At 39.1% G+C, this 27862-nt stretch overlaps 2 protein-coding genes across 9 annotated transcripts; one reads left to right on the plus strand and one right to left on the minus strand.

Annotated features, from left to right (window-relative positions):
* Positions 1–5761: 5761 nt before the first annotated feature.
* Positions 5762–7788, plus strand: LOC143732329 (uncharacterized). 2 transcript variants are annotated; one of them, XM_077223289.1, is made up of 6 exons: positions 5762–5868; positions 5962–6339; positions 6503–6655; positions 7016–7050; positions 7157–7255; positions 7435–7788. In XM_077223289.1, the coding sequence occupies exons 1-6, from the start codon at positions 5820–5822 to the stop codon at positions 7531–7533; spliced, it is 813 nt and encodes a 270-aa protein (XP_077079404.1). In that variant the 5' UTR covers positions 5762–5819; the 3' UTR covers positions 7534–7788. The 2 variants fall into 2 exon arrangements, with proteins under 2 accessions (XP_077079404.1, XP_077079405.1); XM_077223290.1 differs by having other exon boundaries at positions 5962–6309; positions 7435–7679.
* A 700-nt stretch (positions 7789–8488) lies between these two features.
* On the minus strand, positions 8489–27333 carry msi1b (musashi RNA binding protein 1b). Of its 7 annotated transcripts, none has more exons than XR_013201097.1 (15): positions 27152–27333; positions 26840–26880; positions 25611–25692; positions 25400–25484; positions 19621–19662; positions 19416–19508; positions 14353–14401; positions 13067–13149; positions 12848–12965; positions 12578–12658; positions 11387–11443; positions 11038–11100; positions 10721–10854; positions 8901–9872; positions 8489–8831 (listed from the first exon to the last, which is right to left on the minus strand). XR_013201097.1 is itself a non-coding variant. In XM_077223284.1 (14 exons), the coding sequence occupies exons 1-14, from the start codon at positions 27280–27282 to the stop codon at positions 9831–9833; spliced, it is 1101 nt and encodes a 366-aa protein (XP_077079399.1). In that variant the 5' UTR covers positions 27283–27333; the 3' UTR covers positions 8489–9830. The 7 variants fall into 7 exon arrangements, 4 of the variants coding, with proteins under 4 accessions (XP_077079399.1, XP_077079398.1, XP_077079401.1 ...); XR_013201096.1 differs by having other exon boundaries at positions 10721–10875; positions 27152–27332; XR_013201098.1 differs by lacking the exon at positions 11387–11443 and having other exon boundaries at positions 10721–10875.
* Positions 27334–27862: the final 529 nt, after the last annotated feature.

The raw sequence follows: 27862 nt of genomic DNA on the forward strand, positions 1-27862 counted from the left end.
AAGAAGTGTGCAATTGGGCGCGTGGAAGTTAGGTATCTGGGCTTCCACTTGGGTCATGGACAGGTGCGTCCCCAAATTGATAAAACCGCAGCAGTTGCGACCTGTCCAAGACCTAAGACCAAAAAGGAGGTTAGACAGTTCCTGGGGCTAGCTGGATATTACAGGAGGTTTGTGCCTAATTATTCGGACCTGGCTAGCCCGCTGACTGATCTGACTAAAAAGGAAGCACCAGATACTGTCCAGTGGACGGAGCGGTGTCAGCAGGCCTTTACCCAGATAAAGGCTGCTCTATGTGGCGGACCGCTCCTACAGGCTCCTAACTTTTCTCTCCCTTTTTCCCTACAGACTGACGCGTCGGACAGGGGGCTGGGCGCAGTCTTGTCCCAGGAGATAGAGGGCGAAGAACGGCCGGTGCTGTACATTAGTCGGAAGCTCTCGAAGAGAGAGACTATGTACAGCACCATTGAAAAGGAAGCTTTAGCCATCAAGTGGGCCGTTCTCACCCTCCGCTACTACCTCCTGGGTCGAGAGTTCACCCTCTGTTCGGACCACGCTCCCCTGCAGTGGCTCCACCGCATGAAGGATACCAACGCGCGGATCACCCGTTGGTATCTGGCCTTACAGCCTTTTAAGTTCAAGGTGATCCACAGGCCGGGTGCACAGATGGTTGTGGCTGACTTCCTCTCCAGGAGGAGGGGGGAGAGGGGGGAGGCTGCAGGCCGGACGGCTCCCCGGCCTGAGTCGGGCGGTGGGGGTATGTGGCGAGGGGGGCGTGGTTCAGCGAAGTCTGTAGCGCGAGAGCAACGACGGAGCCGAGCGGTGAGTAAGTAGGTCAAGTGCAAAATGACGAACACCTGTCTCTGATTGCAGTAATTGGCGTGGGGAGATCGCATAAAAGCTGGCTGCTGCAAGAGAGCGGGAGAGAGAAGGACTGGGGACTCGTGCACGAGACGTGAGCTGGACGCTGAAGAGTGATGTTTGATGTTGGAAAGAGTGATATTGGATATAGTGGAAAGAGTGATATTTTGAACGTGAACCTGATTTATGTTAGAGCGCGCACAGCGCATTTCTTCTTAACTAAATAAAAGTGTACGAGTCCCAGTCACGCCGACCCCTGTCTTCTTCCATCACACCAACACTGAACCTTTACTACATTCGCATACTAGTAATTATAGTAAAATTCAAGGGATTGATCACTATGGTTATTTGACTATGCCTCGTGCTGAAGACACGATAGCGAGCTATCTCTCCCCCGAGTCATCTTCTTCTCTGAAAGCCCCGACGTTACCCACCAGACCTTTAAAAAATACATCTTTGTTGGTGGGTAAAGCGTATTCGGCAGCAGGTCAGGCTGCGGCATGCTTACATACTATGTTGATTCTCCAAGCATACCAGGCTGACCTGCTGAGGGACATGGACGATTGTGAGGAAGTTAGTGCTGATGCAATTCGAGAATTGCGTCGCACGACAGATTTATCTCTCTGGGCCACCAGGGAGACGGCCAAATCTGTGGGCCGTTCTATGGCCACGGAACCTCATTTATGGTTAAATCTATCAGAGATTAAGGATAAAGATAGGTCTGTTCTTCTGGACGCATCGCTTTCACCTACAAGTCTGTTCGGCGACGCTATAAATTGTGTTGTCGATAGGTTTCAAGAAAACAAAAAACAAGCGGCTGCGTTTCAGAGGTTTCTTCCTCGTCGGTCCAGTGTCCCCGAGGCTGCTCGCAACATAAAGCCTGAGCAGTCTCGTCCGTCTACGAGCTCCACATATAGAAGTCAGCAAAAACAGAGCGTCGCCGCTCGGGCTCCTCCTCAATCTGGGGTTCCTGAGTGGCAGTCGCAGTCCAAGCCTGTTAGAGGTAGACAGGATCTGAGGACTGTCATCACTAAGAGAGCTTGGTTAAGAAGAAGTCCTGATGCCAAGGCTATCAGGCTTCTGAGGGTGGTCCCCTCCAGGGAGGAACGATTCCGAGGAACCGTCCCTCCTTGGCACCCTCTGGGGGGCGATTCTCCGAGGAGAGTCGCAGCGTTGCCACTTCGGTTGTTCCCTGCCGGTTCGCCGCTTCAGGGCGCCAAGGTGTCAGCTTCCCCGTGCAATCCTCTGAGGAGGGTTGTAGAACGGTCAGTTCGGTTGTTCCCTGCCAGTTCGCCGCTTCAGGGCGCCGAAATGATTGTTCAATCAAATCCAGAGGCCAGTCTCGAGAGACTGGTTCCCTTATCGGAATTTCTGGCAGCGTGGAAACTTCTGCCAAATATTTCTCTATGGGTCCTGCACATAATAGAAAAGGGTTACAGAATTCAGTTCAGTTCTCGTCCGCCCAGATTTCAAGGGGTCCTCCACACGGTGGTGGACTCACAGCAGGCTCTGGTAATGGAGCAAGAAGTAATGACACTTCTTCGAAAAGGAGCTATAGAAAGGGTTTCTCCTCCCAGCAGAGAGTCAGGGTTTTACAGCCGTTACTTCATTTTTCCAAAGAAGGATGGAGGGTTGCGTCCTATTCTAGATCTGCGCCAGTTAAACAGCAGAGTTCAGAAACTCAAGTTCAGAATGCTTACGCTAAAAAAGATTGTATCACAGATTCAGTCCGAGGACTGGTTTGTCACAATAGACTTGAAGGACGCGTACTTCCATGTATCTATCCATCCTCATCACAGGAGGTTCCTGAGGTGCGCTTTCGGGGGCGAAGCATACCAATATCGGGTTCTTCCATTTGGCCTAGGTTTATCTCCCCGCACTTTTACAAAATGCATGGGTGCAGCTCTGGCTCCGTTGAGACTCCTGGGCATCCACGTAGTAAATTACATCGACGATTGGTTGATTTTAGCTCAGTCAGAGCAGGTGGCAGTTCAGCATCAAGATGCTGTTCTGTCCCACTTAAAGAGTTTGGGGTTGCGGCTCAACACCAAAAAGAGTGTGCTCCTTCCTGCTCAGAGGACCACTTTTCTAGGTGTAATTTGGGATTCGACCACAATGCAGGCACGCCTGTCTCCTGCTCGTATTTCTGCGATTCTCACAGCCGCAAAGAATGTGAAAGTAGGCCAGTCACTCACTGTGAAACAGTTTCAGAGACTGTTGGGTCTCATGGCAGCTGCGTCCAACGTTATAACTTTTGGCCTTCTGTACATGAGACCCCTGCAGTGGTGGCTCAGGACCAAGGGGTTTTCTCCGAGGGGAAATCCGTTCCGCAAGATCAAGGTCACGCGGCTATGTCTTCGTGACTTGGTCATGTGGAAGAAACCTTGGTTCCTCGCCCAGGGCCCAGTGTTGGGGGCTCCTTCTCGACGCGTCACGCTTTCGACGGATGCTTCCCTCACGGGATGGGGGGCGGTCATGAGTGGCCGCTCGGCGCAAGGTCTTTGGCAGGACCATCAAAGTTCCTGGCACATAAATCGTTTGGAGTTGATTGCGGTATTTCGAGCACTCAAATATTTCCTGTCAGACCTGAGAGGCCATCATGTGTTGGTCCGCACAGACAACACTTCGGTGGTCTCCTATATCAACCATAAGGTGGGTCTGAGGTCGCGTCATCTTTGCAAATTGGCCCATCAGATCCTCCTATGGGCCCAGGGGAAGTTATTGTCGCTCAAGGCGGTATATATTCCGGGGCGTCAGAATGTGGGAGCAGATATTCTGTCGAGACAAGGGCTGAGGCCCGGGCATTGGAGACTTCACCCCGAAGTGGTGGAGCTCCTGTGGGAAGAGTTCGGTCGTGCTCAGGTAGACCTTTTCGCATCATCAGATTCAACCCATTGTCCCATGTGGTTCTCTCTAACGCACCCAGCTCCTCTCGGTCTGGATGCGATGGTGCAGGTGTGGCCGAGGCTGCACCTGTACGCCTTTCCCCCGATATCTATGCTTCCGGGGGTTCTGGAGAGGGTTCGCCGGGAAGGGGCTCGTCTGCTACTAGTAGCCGAACTTGGACTTGGTGTCTCGGACTTGGTGTCTCTGTTGGACGGCGCCCCCTTGGAGATCCCACTCAGGGTGGACCTCCTGTCCCAGGCCGGGGGCACGATATTTCACCTTCGGCCGGAGTTATGGAAACTGTGGGCCTGGCCTCTGAGGGGGCCAGGCTCAAGGAGACCGGTCTTTCGACCGATGTTGTAGAAACCATTCTTCAATCCAGAGCTCCTTCCACGAGAAGGCTGTATGCGCTAAAATGGAAACTTTTCACCATGTGGTGTGTTGAACGTCAGTTAGATCCTGTTAACTTGGTTCAGTTCTTGATTTTCTGCAAGACCGTTTCTCGGCCAGGTTATCTCCTTCCACCCTAAAGGTTTACGTGGCGGCTATATCTGCCTACCACACCCCTCTGGGGGTACTTCTATCGGGAGAAACTCTTTAATTACTCGCTTTCTCCGTGGTACATTGAGGTTGAGACCTGCACTGCACTCTAGAGACTTGGGACTTGGTCATTGCACTCGAGGGTCTGGCTTTAGCTCCCTTCGAGCCCATCGAGGAGGTTTCAGAAAAATTCCTCACTCTAAAGACTTTATTTCTCCTTGCTATCTCATCTATCAAGAGAATTGGTGATTTATATGCTCTGTCGGTTGCTCCTTCATGTCTGGAATTTGCACCTGGTGTGGTGAAGACATTTCTCTACCCCAGGCCGGGTTATATTCCTATGGTCCCACTGAATGTTGGGGGCCCAATAGTGCTGCAGGCCTTTTTTCTCCACCATTTAATACCCCTGACCAGGAACAGCTTAACCTGTTATGTCCAGTCCGGGCTTTAGATGCCTATGTTCACAGAGCTGCCCTGTGGCGTAAATCTGAGCAACTATTTGTGTGTTTGGTTCACTCAAGAGAGGATGCCCTGCATCTAAGCAGGTTATGAGTAAATGGATAGTCGAGGCTATTTCATTGGCTTATGAAGCGGCTGGACAGCCTTCACCTATGGCTGTGCGGGCCCATTCTACTCGGAGTATGGCGGCCTCTATGGCCTTAATTTCGGGAGTTTCCCTTCTTGACGTGTGTAATGCGGCAGGATGGTCCTCTCCGCATACATTTGTCAGGTTTTATGACCTTGACCTGTCCACTCCTGGGGCGAGGTTGCTTGCTTCTTAGTGTGCGCAGGACTTCACACAGAACGGGCATTTGTCACTATGGCGTAGTGGGTATGGGGTTCCCACCGCGTCTCAAACGCAGCTCGAGTTCCCTTGAAAGGGAACGTCTCAGGTTACGTATGTAACCCTGGTTCCCTGATAGGGAACGAGACGCTGCGTTTGCCTGCCATACTTCCTGCTTGCCCTGATCGACTTGCTTCAGGTTTTTCAGAAGCTATCGCGGTCTGATTTCAGGGTTGCTTTATAGTTTCCTGGTCTATGACGTCACCTATGTCGTAGCGGGCTTCCATTGGACTGATTTTACACATGCTTCACGACGTAATCGCGCAGAGCGTTCCCACCGCGTCTCAAACGCAGCGTCTCGTTCCCTATCAGGGAACCAGGGTTACATACGTAACCTGAGACGTTTTTTTTACAACTCTGAACGGCAAGTTCAGAGTTTTAGTGTCAGTACCTTTATTAAACTGCTATATATATAATGTTTAATGATGCAAGTAGTGAAGTAACCAACATCTTAAAATGAATTTTAATGCAGAAATTAAAATCATGCTCATCATAGAAGAGGTGCATTGAATTGAAGTGCATGTATGAATTGAAAAATGAGCGTCACAGAGACTGGCCTGTCTGTGGGCGTCACTGGAGCGTGTGAGTTTATGCAGATAAGGTGATGCTTTCAGACTGCAGGATACACCACACAGGAAAAATAAAAAACTTCTGTCACTGCTAAACCCGCTGTCTCTGCACTTCAGATGAAATGACACGCACCAGTCTCTCTGCTCTCTTCGCAACCATCTGGTTTACAGGTAATATCATCATTTTTCCTCTTCGATAACTACTTATTATCGACATGATGTCAATAGCTTGATGAAATTAAATTAATTTAATACTTCTCACAGGTCTCGTCCATGTAACTTTGACACATGTAAACATATCTGTGTGGCAAAAACCTGAGACAATACAATGGAAAGGCACAAGTGAAAACATCACCTGTCACATTAAAGCTCATTTACAATTGGGAAGAATATTGGTTAAATGGTTGCAAGATAATCAAACTGAAATGAAGAGTGAAACAATTGCAATGTCTGGAAATCGATCGTCTGTATCTGGAGATGTGTTTATTAACGCATCGCTGGACCTGCTGTCAATACATCTAAATCATAGCGGCAATTATTACTGCAAAGCATGGGTGGATTTACCTACACTTGGACCCATTAAATATGGAAATGGGACGCATGTATATGTGGGTGAGCTTTATGGGACGCATGTATATGTGGGTGAGCTTCATTTTTTTACTCTTTTTAAAATTTTCATTTTGTTTAAAGGCTGGTAATATCATGCACATATTTCATGTAACAGTCTATTTATACACTCAACACAATTTTTCAGTGCTTAAAAAGTCATGAACAATCTAAATGATAAACATTTAATACTTTGCAGTGCCTAATTCAACAACTGTGACAGCACCAACTCCCACATCTGTGACTGTGACAGTAAATCACTTTAATAAGAACACAGTTTTGTGGTCATTGGGATTGGGTTGTGTCTTGCTAATCATCAGCATTGCCTGTGTTATTCACATACATTATAAAGGTAAGAACAATTGTGACAGTTCTTTGAAAAAAATCTGATGGGTTTATCGCAATGTGCTTAGGATGACTAACTATTGCATACTATCAATTACTACACTGCAAAAAAGTTCCTGCCTTAAATTTTTAAGTACAATCAACTTGAATGTTTAAGTCTTTTCAGCTTAAATTGCATTAATCTGATTTTTAAAAAAATGGGTTCAAAATTGCTTAACTTATTTTCATGAGTTAAAGCAATGTAAAAACATGTTGTCATAACTCATAATTTTATTTTACAGTGTACTGTTAGCATACTATCAATTTTTAAAATAAACACAATTCAAGTGACTGTAAAGTTTAACAGGCTGATTTTTTTTTTAAACAGGACACTGGAAAGAACATAAAGCAAAAGAAGTCATAGTGAGTAACATTTATTTATTTATGTTTCATTTTGAATATTGGCAGAGCTGATGGTCTTTCAGAAAAATTATACAGTACTTTTTAAAATAAATCATTTCACTCTCAGGTTGATGCTACCCGTGGATCACCCTCCCCTAAAACTCCTGAAACTGTTGTTTATGCGGCATTAAACATTCCTCGAGACAGTGTGAAATCAAGAAATGAGGTAAATAGTGCCCATTAAGACCATTTAATTGTCTGTAGTATTCAAGTGATGCCCAGTTACGTGTTTTAGCTTAGTAAGCAAATAGACAGTTTGCAGTTGTCACTTTATAGGCCTATATCCAATATGTGCATTACATATCCAGATGCAATCATTATGCCATGTTATAACTTGTCTTACAGAACAGTGCATCTCTGGCACTCTCTTCAGGGACCTACACAGAGGACTCAGTGACATACTCTGAGGTCCACATAAAGAAAGGTTCAAAGGATGAAGGTTGAGCACTGTAATCTCTTTCGCCTTGGATATGGGACAGGGTTTTTCAATGGGACTTTTAGCTTCTGGTCCTGTTTGTTAAGGTATTGCTGTAAATACTGTAAATGTTGATATAGTTTTCAATGGTTTGTTTTTCTTTGTGTAATACTCATGAAGGTTGAAATGTTAAGTGCTGTTAAGGCTCACTTTTGAGTCTGTTTTAAGCAGTAAATGTCTATATTTAAGATACAATTATAAAAACATCTGATAAAACCTTTAAAGACCGTTTCTTGTTTTTCAGTGATCAGGTCAGAGTTTTTTAAAAGGTGCCTGTTAAAAACTGATATGGAGCTTCATGGAACGGCAAAATGGTGTCATTTTTTAGACTAGCTTTAAGTGGACTGAAAATAAACTGTTTCAACATGATTTTATATAGGAATTAGCCTGCAGGTTTTAAACAGTTTAGAAAGAGGGAATATTGTGTGGTGGCTAACAGCCCAGAACAAATCTTTCAGGCACTCTACATCTTTGTTTGTTATTATCAGTGAATTCCTAGCTTTTGTAGCAATAATACATGAAGATGACAAGAACTGTTAATTGACATAACAGAGATGTTTATCGTAAAAGACTGATGCGTTACCGCCTACACAACCCCATTTAGAAGCTTAACGGTAAAAGCCCTAATCATACAACGTGCTTCAACAATAAGATAATGCTGTTTCATCCTGACAGATATCTTTATTTTCGTTGTATTTTCACAAGTGTCACATAAATACAGATTTCTATGCGGGGTTGTTCAGTGAGCGCTTTCAGAACAGAGAGATTCAATAGACCGTAGGCGATTTGACAAGCCCCGAAGCCACAGGTGAATAGAAAAAGACTTAACATTAACAGGCAACGTCTGGCCTGAAGTGAGTCATGCGTGCAGTTTTAAACCCTATAAGACTTCTGAAATATGAAATAATTTAAATAAATTTCCAATACACTTTTTAATTTTTTTTATTTCATTATTTTTCAGAGAGGGTCAAGCTTCAAACAAGAAACATTAAAACTTTCAATTATTAACAGCCATCCTGTTTACTTCATAAAAAAGTGTTATTAGTGTTGCTTTTTTTTTTAACCAGTACCAGAAACTTCATTTAATTGAAGTCTATTAATATTCAAATTATTACAAGACTTCAAACCTCTAAAAGAGATTAATGGAACTGTGTTACGAATATAAACTTGGTAAAAGCGATGTAACAGCGTGGAAATAGGGGTTACAATTCACATTTTAAATCATCTTACTGAAGATAATACATTAGATCATGACAGCATTCGCTCTCTAACACACACACACACACACACACACACACACACACACACACACACACACACACACACACACACACACACACACACACACACACACACACACACACACACACACAATCAATCAATCAATAGTAGCATCATTCACATTGCCTTCTGTCAACAAAAAACATAAAATAAAACCGTTCAAGTTCATCAAATCATGAAAAAAACAAGACTTTTTGGACATAAAGAATACCATGCGTTCGCGTTCTTGAGTGTAAAAAACTCTTAATCACGCTGACAGATCTCACCAGATCAAAAAGACTTATATACAATATTTTACACAAACAAGGTCAAATCTAAGTCTGAGAAATATGTTCTCCTTGTAATTACTGCTATTTTCATGATCAGTGTAATAAATCCAGTTGCAAAACTAACAAAATATACATTTTTATGTCCCATCACTATATTCTTCAGTAGAAAATGTACCAAATGCATCTGAAAGTGATTTAGTCTTTTAAATACACTACAAAGATCCACATAGATTTGACAGATTATTGCTCTTATAAGAACTGAAAAGACTTTTCTACAATTTCAAGCCTACATGTACATAATCATCAGAAAAAGACAAAACTTTAAACAAGAACTGAGAGAGAGAAAAGAAACTAAGACAAAAATACACTTAAGTTGTTAGCATTTTAAACTGAGAAATAAACTAATTATTTACAGTTTTAGCTCTATATAAGAGGAGCAAGAGGTTAGTTAGACTGATATGACAGTAATTCATAAAACAGGAAATATGTCACATCACATTATTAGTGTTGCAGCCACCATTTCATCAGCTTAGGGCTGATTCATCTCATCCAAAACCATTTAATGACAGAGAGCTTGATAAAATAACAATAAAACCCTGCAGCACGTAGAGTGCATCCATTATATTCGATTGAGATCACCACATACTTTAAAAATCCTTCCTTATGATGTAGGGAAGACGTCCGAATGATGAATACTGTTGTACCTGACACTCATTTCAATGGTAGCCGTTAGTAAATGCCGTAGCAATCAGAGGGCCCTGTGAAGGTTAAAAATAAGGAAAAAAAGACACAGAAAAAAAAAATGATTTATTAAATTCATCGTGTACATCAGATGTTCTCCATCAATGATGTAACACTTGTTTTTAAAAAAAATTAAAATTAAAAATTTTTAAAATCATTGGCTTAAACACGTCTATGACTATCAATTTTTTGTGTGAATTATTATATATTTTTTTATAGATAACAATAAAAATTATTTCTTAGAAAAAAAAGACTGCCTACTGCTTATTTATATTTAAAATATTCCCTGCAGACACTCATGACTGTGTCAGGGTCAATAATTTGACCTCTTTCACATGGCAATTTCACATGTGGTGTGGCTCGCCAAACACTTAATATTTAAGAATTAATATCATGATACACTGCACGTATTCAAAGTATACATTTTTTTTTTTTACTTTTTACTTGAAGGATGTTTTACGAGTCATTCAATTATGATCCGATATGAATACAGAAAGAACATTTCTAAATTTTTCTTTTTACTTTTTCGACGGCGTTATTTAGTATTATTTGTTTTTGTTTATTTTTATTTGTTTATATTTTTAATTCATATTTATTTTGATATTTTCAGTTTACATTTTAATTGTAGTTTAAGTTTTAGTCATTTTGTTATGTGCCTTTGTCATTTTATTATTTATAATTATTTTTCAGTTTGTCATTTTAGTACTCATTTTATTTCAGTTCAGTATCAAAGTAACATTTCAAATTTTCTTTTTTTCATCTAAATTTTTCATCTAATATTTGCATTCACTTTATTTCAATGACTTTTCTATTAGTTGTTCTTAATAGTTTTAGTTAACAGTAACACTGCATTTGACTGACTCACCCCGAGGCTGTGGCTGAATCCAGAGCTTGGAGCGGGACTTGCAGCGCTGATATAGCTACTGACAGTTGAGTCCTGATTGGCCGCTCCATACAGGTCTGCCATCGGCCCAGGGCTGCTGGTACCTAAAAACCCACCTGAGCGAGAAGGAGTTGAGCCTACAATAGAAATCGATATTCCACAATATCTCAATCACTTTTCATGAACCTGAAATCTTATAGATATATAGGTCACCCGGAAGGTGAAAAGGCGCATTGGGGTGAGTGCGCTTATTTCCTGAGAATGGGTCATGTGTAGGATGTAAAATGAAATTTTCGCACCTCTGACCACAGCTGCTGCTGCGGCGGCTGCCGCCATGGGGTTGTACGCCGTTAAAGGGATGGCTACAACAACATCCGCATGCAAACAAACAGGAAAGAGAACTCAATCAGAATCAAGAAACATTACGGCTTGTCTCTGCAATGGGAAAAGTGCTTGCATCATACAGGGTAAGATATGATGCTCTGATAATTTGTGGTAACGCCCGAGTAAGCTGTTAAGCAGGATTTCCTGGGTGGTGGTGTCACAGCGTAAACTTACAGGACTCAAATCACACTTTGTTGCGCGTTGGTATATGGTGAGCGGGTACCATGTGCAATAGCTGCTTGTAAAGCTCATAGAGGGACTAACCTGTGAGCTCAGGGGGGTGGGGTGATGTCAGAAGGGGGGTCCTCTCTAAGTGGAATTCTAGAATAGAGATAAACACAGAAAGCCGTTTAATCATACACACAAGTGCTGTTAAGACTACACACATGGAGAAGCGCTACAGGGCCTATGGCAGCAAAAATCAGTGGCAAGAAATGCAAGCGTACAGGCCTCAAGTTAGCGCACATTGAAAGATAGTCTCAGACCGGCTCTCTGAGATTTACAAGCAGCCTTGATTCAGCTTGATTGAGCCTTGAGTTTGTTTAAATCACTGATTTAAATGCTGTTGCAAAACTGTGATATATGACAATATACACTACCTTTTTAGTAATACTTTTATTCAGCAAAGATGCATCAAATGGATCATTAAATAAAATATGGTTGGAATATTTCTATTTCAATAAATTATGTTATTTTGAACTTTCTATTCATCAGAGAAGCCATAAAAAAAAATCAGTTTCCACAAAATGATTAAGCAGCACAACCATTTTTAACATTGATAAAAATAAATATTTCTTGAGCATCAAATGAGCATATTAGAATGATTTCTGAAGGATCATGCGACTCTGAAGATTCTGAAATCTCTGCTTTGCCATCACAGGAATAAATAACATTTTAAAATATATTCAAGTTGAAAACCGTTCCTTTAAATTGGAAAAATATTTCACAATTTTACTGTTTTTACTGTATTTTTGATCGAAGAAATGCAGCCTTGGGAGGAGACTTCTTTCAGAAATATAAAAAAAAGTATTGAAAATAAAATTGTACATATAATCTAATATATGTGGTGTTTTTACCCATACTATCTGATCACAAAATGGGAAATATGCATTTTTTATTACAATTAGTATATTCTTTTGTGCATATGCAAATTGTGTCACATCAAATGCTTTACCAATACCGCATGTTCACAAACATATTTAGCAACTAGTTAGTTATGTTACCTAATGTTGGCAACAACCTACCATTACATAATGCTCACTGAATTGTGTATATGCAATTTTACACTGATAATCAATCACTTCCTGTTTCAAAAACCCAATATTTGATTTTCTATATACCCGAGTGTCTAAAGATTCATTCCAGGAAAGAGTTAATACACATGAACCAATGTGTGAAAAAGTGTACGGAGACACTGATACAGTATTACAGTATGAGCCAGACATTGAGTCTTACCAGGGAACTGATATGTGTATCCTGGTGTGAGACTAGTATAGCTGCGACCAGCATATGTTGCTGCCTGGAACCCTGGATACCCTGGGGGGAAAATAATGTCACTCATCAAATCATATTAAATTAATATTGATCAATGTATAGAAATTGTGTATTCAGTATGAATTCTTGGACCAGTACAGGCTGCTTTGTTCACTCTTAACAGCAGAGGGCAGAAGAGTCGACACTATGCTTTTCATTACTTGGAGCCCTAATCATCCATGCCACTCTTACCCAGCATTCCTATGCCAAGCATGAATGCGTCCATCCCATAGGGCATGACACGAGCACGACCTCTTGAAGAGCCTGTGGGTGACATCACTTCCTTGGGTTGGGCTTTCTTACACTCCACCTGTGATTGGAAAGGAAAGATATCAGTCAGTCAAACACAACTTTTTAACTTTTTCAATTTTGTTCTGAAACGAAACAGTGTCTCGGAATAAGAAATCTCACCATTTTGTTGTTGATCTCGTGGAAGTGGATCTCACAGACTTTCTCCACTACATCTTCATTCTCAAATGTCACAAATCCAAACCCTGAGGGAAGAAAGAGTCCAGACACTCAGACTGCAGTTTACATTTGGATTTCCACTTTAGCCATCATTATAAACAATGTCTACAGTTCATATACTTCAGTTCAACTTCAGGTGAGAGGTTCGGATGCCAAACTGCCAAAGAAAAGCCAAAAAAATCTACTTCCTTTCTCAATAAATATGATCATGACATCACAAAAAGTACTACCATGTTTTTTGGAGATGTACCAAGAGAGTACCATAGCATACATCACCTATCACCATCTGATACCACCAATGTACTTTTTAATTAGGGATAAAGTGGCGTCCAAAAGTCTGAGACCACAGATTACAAGTGATTACAGTCTATAAAGTTATAATTATGGATATTCTTCTTACAAAAACGCATTTCTTTGCTTCAGAAGGCCTTTACTAACTAACTAACTAACTAACTAACTAACTAACTAACTAACTAACTAACTAACTAACTAACTAACCCTTTTAATATTTTACCTCATAACATTTTCTTGTAGTAAAATGTCAAAATAAAATGTTCCCACTTCATATTTACATTTAAATGATCCAAGATTGTGGTCCCAGATTTTTGGATTCCAACAAGTATTTGTAAAAAGGAATTTCATGTGCTCTCTCCGTATGCCTGTAACTTCTCCATTTTGAGGTTGAATGTTTGTGAATGTGATTGTCCTTAAGGGCCAACCTTAATACTGTAATTATACAGATTTCCTGTGACCTGCATTCTATTTTAAACCTTAGCGGTCATACATACATGTGTCCACTTTGTCTCCGTAAACAGTGCTAGATTTTCTCAACAAAAAGATGTGCAGCTAAATATTTTTTTCCAGCAAAAACTTGCTTCTCTCTTCTCAAGTGCTGCTCTTGTCCCCTGTCTGTGTCTCCATGTGTCTCATCTCCTCTGGGTTGAAAGGCTGCGGTAAAGCCATGCAAGCTGTCATAATCGATGTGCTGTAGAACCGGCAGGGGGAGGGAAGGGCGCTTAACAAGGTTTTAGCCTAAACCCCGATTAACGAACACACTAATTACTCAATCTCTCTCCTCACCTACCGCTTATCCTACAGAGTACAGGATGGAGGGCCATGGAGAGGAGACGGAGACAGATTGGACCAGGTTTAGGAAAGGAAGGAGCAAACAGGAGAATGGCTGCCATTGACGTGCTTAGTTATTTAAAGAAAGATAAAGGGAAATTCACCTCTGTGCCTGTTGGTGGTTTTGTCAAACATAAGCATGGCGTCATCCACCTGTAGGACAGGAAGAGAGAGAATTCATACATTAATTTATTATTTGTTTTCTAGCATTAGTCAGTTTTCAAACCTGTGATGCGTTTCCTATTGTAACAGGAAGTTTGTGACATGAACCATAATATTCTACATGAAAGTCAGCTTTAATAGCTTTAATGCTAACTGACATCCATTAAAGGCCACAAACTCAAATTTAGATTTTTTTTTTAAGGGTCAACTTTTTAAAAAAAGAAGTACACTTCGGCATACTTTTAAAAAGAGTACTCATTACAGATAAGTGTGAATGAATGTGTACTGCCGATACTGATAAGCATTTAAAATATACTTAAAGACATTTCTATTGAAACTTGTATGTCATGTATTTAAATATATTTGTAATTGCACATTTGTAATGATGATGTTGCAGTTTAGTACATTTGCTTTAGTATTTTGGTCCACATATCAAATAAGTGTACTTCTTTAAAGCATGAAAAAATATGAATACAAAAAAAAATATTTCAAAGTTCTTTAAGAAAACACTTCTAATTTGAAATTATTACAAAGTTCACTTAAAAAAAAAAGAAAGTGTTAAAAGACTTAACTACATTCTCGTGGACTTTTATTTAAGTAATATTTTATTATCTGCAAGTACATTAAAAAAAAAAATTATATGTGCACTACATATGCACATTCAATTCAGTTAAGTGCATTTCTTCACAAGGAGAGATCAGATAAAACTATACTGTTACATTCTCACTTTAACCAGCAACACGTCTCTTTATTTACAAGCTTGTTTGAATACTACTTCATTAGATTGAATGCTAACTACAATATCATAGGGTTTCTGTTAGAAGAAAGAGGGGCAAAAGTGTATTTGTCTTGTGTTTTAGTGTCAGCATGTGTGTGTGCAAAAGTGCGTCACTGTGAGCGTACTGACAGATATCTACAAACAGCTTTAGCCTAAAGGTTAGAGGTGAAGGTCAAACTTAAAGGGCATTATGTCAGAGAGAGAGAGAGAGAGAGAGAGAGGCAGAAAAACAGTTTCATATTCAAATCTGAAAAACAAGTGGACAGCCTGACCAATCAACACTTAATATGGACAAATGCTCACAGTCTCTTGGTGAAAACAAACTAAAAGACCAATAACACTCTCTGCGCTCTCTCCATTTCCTTTTACTCATCTTTTATTGTGTGTGCCTGGAAAAAGAAATCCACTTGTCCAGTAGTGTAGTATGGTTTAAATATTACTAGTTATTAATTGGCTGATATTTGGTCATTGTGAGATCATCGGCCGATAACTGTGTCCACTCAGCCAAAATCTTATAACAGCCTTGCACTTTGTTTTATTAATGAATAAAATAAATTCATTTTAAAATAAGTGATGCAATAAAAAGATTTTTTTGCTTTTGTTTACCAAAACGGAAATTAAAGTTTTCATTAAACCGAAAATTACCCATGTAATTTGGGTAATTGAGTAATTGAACTCGGCATGCTGATCAATGTGTCATGTTCTCAGGTGATAAACCAGTAGTAGTAAATTTCTTCGGCAATGAGCCGCCTCTTGTAAATTCAGCAAAACAAATTTTACTAGCATAATTTTTAACCAACTTGTTTGACTATTGTAGCTTATCCGTGTTGTTCGTACAAAGCACATACTGACATAGTCAAAATGTGACCGGTTTCGGTCAATTATTTCGGTTCTCTAAAACTATTCTGGCCAAAATTAAAATTCTTTTTTTTTTCAGCTTTGGCTTAACATTTTTAGTTGCCGAAATTTTGTTGCATCACTATTTAAAATATTTAGTGCATTTTGTACATTTTATTTCAAATAAGTGTTCATTTAATTTTATACATTTTATGCACATTTAATTTTCTATCATTTGGCATTATTTTATGTTGTGCTTGACAATATGACAGTCTTGGACATAACAGCAAAAACAACAGTTGCTGATATTGTAATAGAAATTAATATTTTCTCAAGCAATCAAATAATAGAACAGCATTACTGTAGCTTAAACAGTAAAGCATGGTACAAGTAACGCCAAGGTTTCAAATGAAACCGATGTGACATCATTTCGAACAAAATCAGGCCAAAACGAAGTTTGATTAGAGTTCATTTCTGGAGTTCAAAACAGCTTGCCAAAGCGAACTTTCTGGACAAGTTAGCAGTTAGGGATGCAACGATACCGATACCAGTATCGGTATCGGGCCCGATACCAAGCTCATGTACTTGTACTCGTACTCGTAAAAATACCTCGATACCAAAGACCGATACCTCACGTGACGCGTGACCTCACGTATATACTTAGCTTATATTTCTTAATTCTTATGAACACTCTTCCTGCAGTATTAGTGTTGCTAGATTTAATAGTACACTCTAATATTTCACTTTACACTTTCGGCTGGGATTACATTGTTAATCAGTGTTATGTTAAACATTTGTTCTGTGATTTCTTTGGCACTGTATGACAAAATTGATTGTCTTGTCTGTGATTTCTTTAGCACTTTGACAACTTTGTGACAGGCAGGTAAAAATTACATTCATTATGTCCTTGGTTTTGCCCTTTGGAGGTTATTGGACACTGTGAAATTTGTGCTTTGAAAATTTGTGATAAGCACATAAGAATGATTTATTTCTTTAAGTTGATTTAAGTTGTTAAAAATAAAGATGCTGATATGTTCATAAGTCTCATTGAGTTGTTCTTAGAAAATTGCCACATAAAACGAGACCCCCCCCCCCCCCCCCCCAGTACAACAGGCATCGGTATCGGTATTGGCGAGTACCAGGAAAAAAATATCGGTACTCGTACTCGATCCTTAAAAAGTGGTATCGGTGCATCCCTATTAGCAGTGGTTGGTAGATACCTTCCGACTACCATTGGTTCATGGTGATTACATAATAGGTAAGATGAGCTCTGAGACTCCGCCTACTTTGCGGCGGATCTCCTCCGGTACATTTCTGCTGTTCAGTCCGTCAAGGTCAGACGCGAGTACAAACATGAACTCTCTGGAGAGCTTCTTTGCAGTAATAAAAGAAGTTGTAATTCTAACTGAATGACACCATTATTTTTATGTTTTGTTATACTGTTTAGCTGCTTTTTTAACGCAATCTCTTGTATAAAATGTTATATAAATAAACAAGACGTGACTTGACTGGAGTGCCGAAATGCAGAGCTTGAGCAAACAATCCATAGCACTTCGATCAGATGCTTTTTCCCACAACTGTCATTTTATCCGCATCGCTATGATCAGATGCTTTTTCAACTGCTGTCATTTTTGTTTATTTTGTTATTGATAGGAAAACACAACACATATTTACATATTCATTTAAATGCCGCTCTCAGCAGCGTGAACGGTGTTGTGATGTTCATTATCAGTATATCTGCTGCAGAGGAATTTCAATCATTTTTACCCCCTGAGCAAAGAACAAAAAAGAATTTCGCTGTGAGTATATCAGTTCCTTAAGGATCAGAAATCTTAGTGTTGCTCTCATTTACACTTTTGTATTTAATATCTTGAAAACCTTTCTATTTTCTAGTATCTTTCGTAATAGAGTTCCAAATTGAGTCCCTTCTTGTTCTGTGTGCTTCTTCTCATGGTATCTGTTTTTCTCTCTCCATCGCTCCCTCTCTCCATCCCTTGTTCAAACCAGGCCAGAACACAAAGTGACCAGTGAGGCAAACTAATCTGCAACTTCCCCGGGTGGCTGCGACTATCATCTCGCTCCCTTTTTTCTCTCTCTGTCTGCATTCCACTCTCAAGTATGGCTCAAGAATGATGAATCATTTTCTATCAAAGTCTTGCACCCAAATCACTGACCATGTGTGATTGAAGTGTGATGCAAAGAAACAATTGAAGATCTATAGCACATCAGTTTTTGGGGTGTATTGTTGTGTTACTTCAGTTATGAACATTTGTCCTCCCCCTAAACACACAGTCTCTACCTCGTTTTCTCTCCTACACACACACACACACACAAACACCCCAAACACAAAACCTTTTGCCCGCTAAATTACTTGGGGACAATGGATGGGCAGGGTCACCGTGGTAACCGGGTAGGAGGGGGGCTGAGGGCAGTAGCAGCTGTTCCATCAAATTAATTCAGATTCAAGTAATCTCCCCCACCTTCCCCAGCAAACAAAACTCAACCCTTCAAACTCTCAAACTCTACCCCAACTCTTTCTGTCTCTCTGCGCCTTTCTTGTTCCCTCTTTCACGCTTCCCCACCAAACCGGCTCAAATTGCACTCAGTACACCTTTGAAAAACCTCAGAATGATTCTTTTCTGTTATTTTATTTGAAAATTGTATATGAAATGAATCATTCCGACTGTAAATTCTGATTGTATGAGTCATGTTTGATACTGTTTAGACTAGAAACAAACACGTTACCGTACATTCTACAATAATGTTCAAATGTTTGGGGTCAAAATACTTTTATAATACTTTTAAAGTTTGCTTACATAAAAGAATCCTGAAAAAAATGTATCACGATTTACACAAAAAAATATTAAGCACCATTTTTTACATCAGTAAGACATCAAATCAGCAAATTAGAATGATTTCTGAAGGATCATGTGACACTGAAGACTGGAGTAATGATGCTGAAAATTTAGCTTTGACCACAGGAATAAATCTATTTCATAAATCAGGAATTTAATCTATTAAAACAGAAAACAGTTATTTTAAATTGTAAAAATAGTTCACAATATTTCTGGTTTTATTGTATTTTTGATGTATTTAGATGAGCATAAGAGCATACAAATCTTAATGACCCCAAATTAACATTGCTGAATGTGCGTTACATGGCAATTATAAATTGCTTAACACTGGACCTTTATCACTTATTGAAAGAATTGTTATTCCGATTATTATCATATGGTATTGTATTTTATCATATTCCTTTTGCCAAGCCTAAGTACATCACTTACCCATAGTAAACTCACTTTACCATACTGCCTCTCAAGGCTTATCTCTTTATTTTATCACCATGATATCCCATAAAGCCTTCACTTGTTTCACACAAAGGCGACTTACCTTTCCGAACTGGTCAAAGTACTGCTTTACATCTTCAATAGTAGTATTCACCGACAGGCCTCCAACAAAGATTTTCTTTGTCCGAGTCACCAACTGAAAAAGAGAGAGAGGGTGAAGAGACGAAGATCTTGAAAAATGACAAAAATCTGGATATTATATAGCACAAGTGTCTCGTCTTGACCATGTTGACCAGTCAGGCACATACCTTAGGCTGGGCTCGCCGCGGGAAGGCAACTTTCGGGTCAATCTAGAGGAGAGTTTGAGAGGAGAAGGTCTAGTTTAGAAATTCTGGAGAAAGAGGAACACTGACACCAACACACCCGGGACCGTAAATGAGAACATCAGTGAGAAGCTCACATCCTCTGAGCTCTGGTTTCAGTTGGTGTCTCTTGCAGGGACATCTGCCTGTGTGTTTTAAAGGCTCTGGCTGCACCCTGCATTAACTGTACTGTCTGAGAATGATGGTACAATACGTACATGCAGAGTTCAGAGAAGGACAAGAGTGATGAGAAATATGAAAAAGAAATGTAGAACAATAGTGACCGTGATAAACTATTAAGAAAAGAGTAAAGCTCTGTTCACACTGACAGTGATTTTATTGCTGGATGTTGGCAGATCGCTGTATTGTTGGTTGCTTGTAAGCATGTCTAATATTATTGTTGGGCTGCACAATTGGCCGTAACTTTTGGACATCCAATCACAGATGAGATGTTTTGTCGGTAAAAATAAGTGTCACTCTATTTTTACAATGAATCATTCTGGAAGGAAATTGCTCGGCATATAAATGGCAGCAGTGCATAATACATCGTAATAACTGTTGCATTTTCATCCAAATCATAATTTTGAAAATTATATACACTACCGTTACAAACGTTTGGGGTTCGTTAGTGTTTTTAAAAGAAATCTTTTATGCTCGTCAAGGCTTGATTTACTTCACAGTAAAAACAGTAATATTAATACCATTACAATTTTAAATAACTTTTCTAGTTCAATATATATAAGAAAAAGATTCATGTGATGGCAAAGTTCAAAGCTGAATTTTCATCATTATTACTCCAGTCTTTTACTTCAGTATTTTTGTGAAAACCTTGATTTATTGAAATAGAAAGTTCAAAAGAGCAGCTTTTATTTGAAATAGAAGTCTTTTGTGAAATTATAAATGTCTTTACTGTCTCTTAATGTTTCCTTGCTCAATAAAAGTTTCTTATATTAAAAGATAACATGCTCCACTGTCTTCACTCCAACTGTCAAGTCACCGCAATGTGACTTTTCTCAACGCTAGCCCAGCGCTCATTGACTGGGGGTTGCTTTGTCGCTGTCAGTGTGAACGGTAACAAGAGTGTAGTAACGACAAAAATGACAGAAAAACAGGGTGAAAAGTGTACAGGTTTCTATGAGAGGCAAGTAGGACTACTGGACAGAAGAGGCTGTCATGGCCTCCTGTGAGTGTGAGTGTACCGGATAAGAGAAGGGTCAGCTTTCCTGTAAACATCAGTGGACGACATGAAAAACACTCAGGGAAACACCAAAACCATGTTCATTTGGAAGAAGAGTGGTCAGAAAACAAAAGAAGGCACAGAAACTCAAGCAGAAAAGCATCCTTGACCCACACACTCTTTTGACAGCCAAACAAAAAGTATTTTGTTTGTTTGTGTTTGTTTGTTTTTGCATGTCTTTCTTTCTATTGCCTTTCTTTTCTTTCTTTCTGCAGATTTGAATACTGTTTAATTGTGTCCAAATCTGGAAAATGAGCTGTAAAACACTGTATCCAGCTCCTTTAAAAAACTACTGTATATTTGTAATTAAATACATTCAAACAATGTTGAACTAGGCTAGCTAAAAAACTAGTACTATAGATCTGTGTAAATGTAGCAAACAACATTTGATATACCATTCGTTTTTTTTTTAATTTATGAACCATGTGCAGAAAATTGATGTCGATCAGCACCCGTTGAAACAATCAACAAACTAGATTACAGATACTCAAGATACTCTATATTAGTCTATAGTCTAGTCCATCTATTTACCAAATGCTAGTCTACATCATGCTGTACTGAGGTTAAATTCTAGAAGACAGTGAAGGCAGTACAGCTCTAGCAGCAATAATGATTAGTCTGTCTGAGAGAGGGTTCGAATAGAGCTACGCTAAAGAGCTAGCACCTCTGAGGTAAACTACAGCAGTTTACCAGAGTTGCTTGTTTATTTCCATACACCAGACTACGAGTAACAGAGTTTCTTTGTGAATCTAGAGAGTAAAATGAAGAGGCTAAGCTAATCTGAACAGAGATCTGATGCAGAAGCTACGGTTTATGTCTATAGTTTCTAGACTACTCTGATAGTCACCTCCGGTCCACAACATTGCTGAGGCCGCACCACTCCTGTGCACAATCAAAAACAAACAAACAGACACACACACAAACAAACAAAATCAACATACAGCCACCGACGCACATGAGAGGAAGGCTGAGGATAAAAAGTATGGTCACATAAAGCAGATTATTGTCACTGGAGTTGATTTTGACTATGTGGAGGGTGAAGAGACATTGAAAAGTAATGGAATCAGTAGGGTTTTGTTTATGTTTAACCATCACAGACATTTATTAAAATCAGATCATTAGTGGTCGATCAATATACGATTTTTGACACTTTAATATTTGTTAATATCCTTTGCATTTTATCCAGAATGGGTCAATGAAATGAGATTATTATTATTATTATTATTTAAAATACATTATACATACAATAAATACACAACTTCTATTCTGAGTATGTTTTTACATAGTGTTTTTACAGTACATTTAACCACTACGGACATTCACTAATAGTACGAGTTTTTCAACTCTTCTACTTTTCACTTTTTGTCTTTAATATTTGCTTATATCCTTTGATTTTATCAACATGAAATGACATTGTTTTTTGATGACAAATGATTTTTTTAAATCTATTAATTCTCGTTCAAAAATACATTAAAATGCAGTTTATACTTACAATGAATTAATGAATTGCATTTCTATTGGAAGCATGTTTTTTTAATTTTTAATTAAAATTTATTTTGATATTTTTGGGGCCATTAAATTACATTGTTAAAAATATCAGGGTGATACACCTGTCCTGATCATTAATAATAATAATACTTAAAAAAAAACTTTTTGAAATAATCTTTTATTATTTAAATGATACTTTAACAAATCTGCTTCACTGCTTATAAAAATGTATATAAACATATATATGCAACTAAAAAAATAAAATAAAATAAAAACTTACAACAAGTAATGATATCATTTGATATCAAATTATATCAAAACCCCTGCAGACGCTCATGACTGTGTCAAAAAGTATCTTAAAATATCAGATCATTTTATGACAAAGCAAGGTTAGTTTAGGATGTCTCATTTAAACATAAAAGATTTTTCCTTTTCTTTATCTTGGACAATCTTTATTTGCCATTGACCCAGAGGTCGATATTAGAGTGAGCACGCCTTTCCGAGTATGACTAACAGAGCTAGTACACTTCAATATTGAAGTGTGCACTACAGATGCACACTGTGTACGGAGATTTTGATTTGTGTGTTTACTTTGAGGGTGTTTTAAGATGCTGTCAATACTTCTCTGTGGCTCAGGGAATAACATTCCCCTTTGAGTCACAACTTTTCCATTTTGAGGAAATATATAGCTACACAGCTTTCTTTAACATAAACAAAATTTTCCAAACATGCATACATGATTTGTGAAATACAATAAAAAGTATATATTCTAACGCCATGTGTCCTTAAACGGCCAAAATTGCCATCCATGTCAAAACTATTTTAAGTCAATAGACTTAACTAACCAGGTCAATCCTTCAGGGTCAGTCGCTGGCATAGCAGTTCGCAGAATATGTATCAATCACAGAGACAAACACGCAAGCACACAATCTTACAGAATGATTGCATCATCTACAAGAAAGTTCAACAGTGCCTCCCAAGACTGCCGACTTAAAATCGTGATTTTTATGAGTTGTGCCGCACACATTTCTCTCTTTCTTTCCTGGCCTCCCCTCCTCCACCGGCCCATCGCTGAGCTCGTTAAGCTAATCTCCAGTTTAAAGTCGGCCCAGGCGAGCAGCCATAAGGCACCTTCACAGGGGCACAGTCATAGAGGTAAAGCAGGACAAAGGCCTCCATGTTCCCCTGGCTCTGCCTGCCTCTCTCTCAGGGGGGAGGCACTTAGAAAACAGCACAAGCGGCCACGCTGTGGAAGACTGGAGCTGAGAGACACTTCCTAAATGTTCTCTTTAGTTATTATGTTGGTTTTATTTGGGCTTGGGCTTTTTAGTTGGGCTTTCACAGTCTGTCAGCCTCGGAAAACGGTTCGAATAGTATGGAAGCTTATGTCCGCCACGGAATAAAAATATAAAAAAGATATCGCAATTCTGTTCACTGTATATCTCTTCGTTCTGAATTTTTTTGTCTCAAAATTGCAAGCTCATATCTCACAATTCGAAGTTTACCGTGAGACGTTAGAGAAAAAAAGTCACAGTTGTGAGAGAATTCTGAGAGAAAAAGTCAGAATTGCGAGAAGTAAACTCAGAATTCTGAGACAAAAAGAATTTGAATTCCAAGATGTAAACTCAGAATTTTGAGAAAAAAAGTCAGAATCATGAGATGTAAACTCCGAATTCTGAGGTAAAATGTCAGAATTGCGGGAAACAAACTCAGAATTCTGAGAAAAGAAGTCAGAATCACAAGATGTAAATCCTGAATTCTGAGGAAAAAAGTCAGAATTGCAAGATGTAAACTTAGAATTCATAGAAAAAATTTCAGAATCGCGAAATGTAAACTTAGAATTAAGAGAACATTTTTTTACAGAATTGTGAGATGTAAACTTGCAATTGTGAGGAAAAAAGTCCTGAATTGTGAAAAAAAAGATCGCAATTACCTTTTTACATTTTTATTCTGTGGCGTCAATAAAATTCCACATGACAACTCAATTTTAGGGTCATTTCAAACAAATTACCTGAAGAGTATTTTAGAAGTACAGAAACACACAGTTTCGTTGTGGTTTGCCGTGTACTACCTGTTGCCATAGTGCAAGGCTGTTTTTCACTCAAATGAGGAACTAGCTCAAACTTTCAGAAGAGGGAGAGAAAGAGAGAGATGTGAAAGTTTTTTTTCTTCTCCTTCAAGCCTCACCCTCCCTCCCCACTGACCCCCTGGGGGGGTGACTCCACTGTCGCCATGGCAACCAACGGGCACCATTGTCCCAGGACCCGCCTGCTCTGCACAGTGACAAAGACTCTCACAAATAGATGCACCACAACACACAAGACCTCTCGTCAAAGTTTCCCATTTTTTAACACTCTAACTAGTAATCAGTTTGCAAATACAAACGCAAAATCATGTTTATTTTATTATTTAGATTGTTGTAATTTATAAACTAGGCCTTACTTTAAAAAATGTATCCTTTCTAACAGTAATACACCTGTTAGAAAAACATCACACAAGACTCAAGGACTTTCCACAAGGGAAAAATCTGAATTCCGCATGAGTCTAATGTGTTTGGTGAGACTCTTGAGACAAGGCACCACAAAGGCTTCCCAGCATACCCTGTTCGGGTCCCCTAGTTACCATAGTGATTGACACAGAATAGGAATGCTTCCCTGACAACCTCATTGAGGGAAGGCTGAGATGGGAACTTTTTCTCACTCTTTCCCGAATTGTTTGACCAAAACCCGAAGTGAAAAGGCATGAAACCTCACATGCATACACAGCATCTGCGACGATAGCGAATCGCTAGGCTATATCATGGCATTACAGTCAGTCACAGACACTGCACTAAAACTCATTAAAGCAAAAAAATATAAATAATAATATTTAAAAAAAAAAGTGTATCTAAAGTATTTATTACAAACCCCTTGGTTAATTGACAGAATAAGCCAAAGGATGTCAATGACGCAGACGCAGGAAATGGTTAGCAGAATATAGTTAAATGATGTTAAAACTCACAGTTTTGGAGTCCAGCTCATGTCTGGTCTGGGCCAGAACTTTGTCCACACCAGCTTGGTCAACAAATGTGACAAATCCGAAACCCCTAGGGAAAAGAGAGATCAAAATTACAACACAGTCCTCCACCCATTCTAAAAAGGACAATACAGTCAATAATAAAAGCCTTTGTATGTTTGCTCCCGCTTCTGGGTCAGGTTGGTTGTTCCCTTACCTTGAGCGCTTTGTAACTGGATCTCTCATCACCATACTCTCTTTCACTTCACCAAACTTGCAGAAGTAGTCCTTCAAACCCTCTGAGAAAGCAGGAGAAGAAGACTTATTTTATCACATTAGGACTGAGAAGCTTAAACAGTGCGGGAAAACCAAGTTTATTCGTGGATGACATCAACAGTGAATGAATGACATCATCAATAGAGATGATCTAAGAAGCCTGATGTGAAATACAAGGTGAGGTCATCATCATGTAGTGAAATATACAAGACTTTTAATGTTAAGTTTAGGTCTGGATTACATTATCCACTCTTTAATGATCTACTATTGATGTCTACATTAGATAGTTGTTTTAAAAACATCGATTATGATTTTCACGTCCAAACTTTAGGCTAACTAGATATTAGGCCAAAATATGCTCCTCAGCCACCTCAGTTACCGACTTTGCTGTTAAGTAGCCTAGGTTTCTGCCAAGCTTAATGAAAATGTTAATCTATTAGATGTTCATAATAACTGGCAGAATCAGATGACAGGAAGGCTATTAAGAGTTTTGTGGCATGAACAATACCTCAGCGTAATTCAAAACAACAATGTGTCCTACATTCTGAGGACAGCCTACAGCATGACAGCAGTTGGTGAAACTTTCTCCATTCATTCAGCTAAACCTGTTGTATAGCCTTTACACAAAGGATCAAGCCAAATTACAGAGCAACCCAATGGACGTATTTTGCCATCCAGGACTGACTACTTGCTTATTAGTTACATGCATAAGGCGAATGACATAACTGGAGCTGTACAAACAATATGCATTATAAAAACATTTGTATCATTATTATATCACTGTAAAAATAAAAATAAAAGCTGTCTTCATTTTTTAAGAACAATCAAATAGGTTGTGTCATTTCAACTTAAATTGCATTAAACGGACTTCCAAAAATGAATTAGTTGAATCTCTATAACTATAAATAAATTATAAATAGTTTAAAATGGCAACTTATTTTAATGAGTTGAAGTAATGTAAAAACACGTTGTCATGACTTATTGATCGTGTCATTTTTTTTTTTTTTTTTTTTTTTTTTACAGTGTACCATCTTTGACTTAGGTTGTAACTTATTTTACTGTAGACTTTTTTAGTTGTTTGACATAATTAGACAGTTATTCAGTGTTTTATTTGAATCAGATCCCCGTCTTTGGCTGACATGTGCAGAGACTTAGTAAAGTGTTACTCACCTTGCGTAGTCTGCCAGCTCAGACCACCGATAAACATTTTGCTGTGAAAACAACACAAACAAGTGATCAACAAGTACTTCGCGTTGGCGTATAAATCTGAAAGGACCGAAGAGCCGCATCAAGATTTTCAGAGATTGAAATAACGGCAGTGAGTCTCAGTGAATCTCATCCGAGTGGATGAGAGGTGCGCTGGACTCCGCCAAAACATGTTTCCCTCTTTGTTGAGTTACTTTTTAATTGATTTCGCCCTGACGCTCTAATATGTAGATAAGTAAGAGGAAGGTTTGTTTGTTTGTTTTTTGTTTTTTTTACCAGGGGTCGTGCGGAGAGTCCGAGGAGGACAGGTTACTTTGGCTGCCTTCCGACTCCATTGCGCGGCTGTGTATCCCGTCCGAGTATGGTGCGAGAAAGGAGGCAGAAAGTGTGGAGAGGGGGATTGGCATGGGGTGAGTAAGAGCTCAAAGCCGAAAGACTCCACCTCTCTCTTGGTCCAGTCCCGACGTGAAACACGGGGGCTCTCGAGAACTGACCGGGAGTCAGTGGATTACCTTCCGTGACACGATGATGACATCAGAACAACTGAAACGATTTAGCATCACGTTTACTGTTAAGGCGGGAGATCTGTCTTTTTTACTTTATAATAGTGAACATTATTTATTTAGTTAGTTAATATAATAGCATTTTAAACATATTTATGTATTTATTATTTTATGTACTGAAATTACATTACGATTTTTTTGGCATAGCCTACCAAGAAGCATCCATACAAAAAGTGTCAATAGCCTACAATAATAAAATAGAAATAGGCTATGGCCTGCCATTAATGTTAATAATAATGCGAATGATTGAATGAATGAATGAAAGTTCAGCAACATGAAATATAGGCTATAAATACAGACAATAAAAAAAATTTATAATAACAATGAAATGTCGATATGAAAATCATGCACAACTGCCCTCCCCTACCTAGACAAACAAAGAGTGACATTTTAGTGTTTTCAAAGTGATTTCTCTAACTTTATA

This window comes from Siphateles boraxobius, unplaced genomic scaffold (assembly GCF_051911475.1).
Source record: "Siphateles boraxobius isolate OS27281-9 unplaced genomic scaffold, OSU_SipBor_1 9, whole genome shotgun sequence".
NCBI classification, from domain to species: domain Eukaryota; kingdom Metazoa; phylum Chordata; class Actinopteri; order Cypriniformes; family Leuciscidae; genus Siphateles; species Siphateles boraxobius.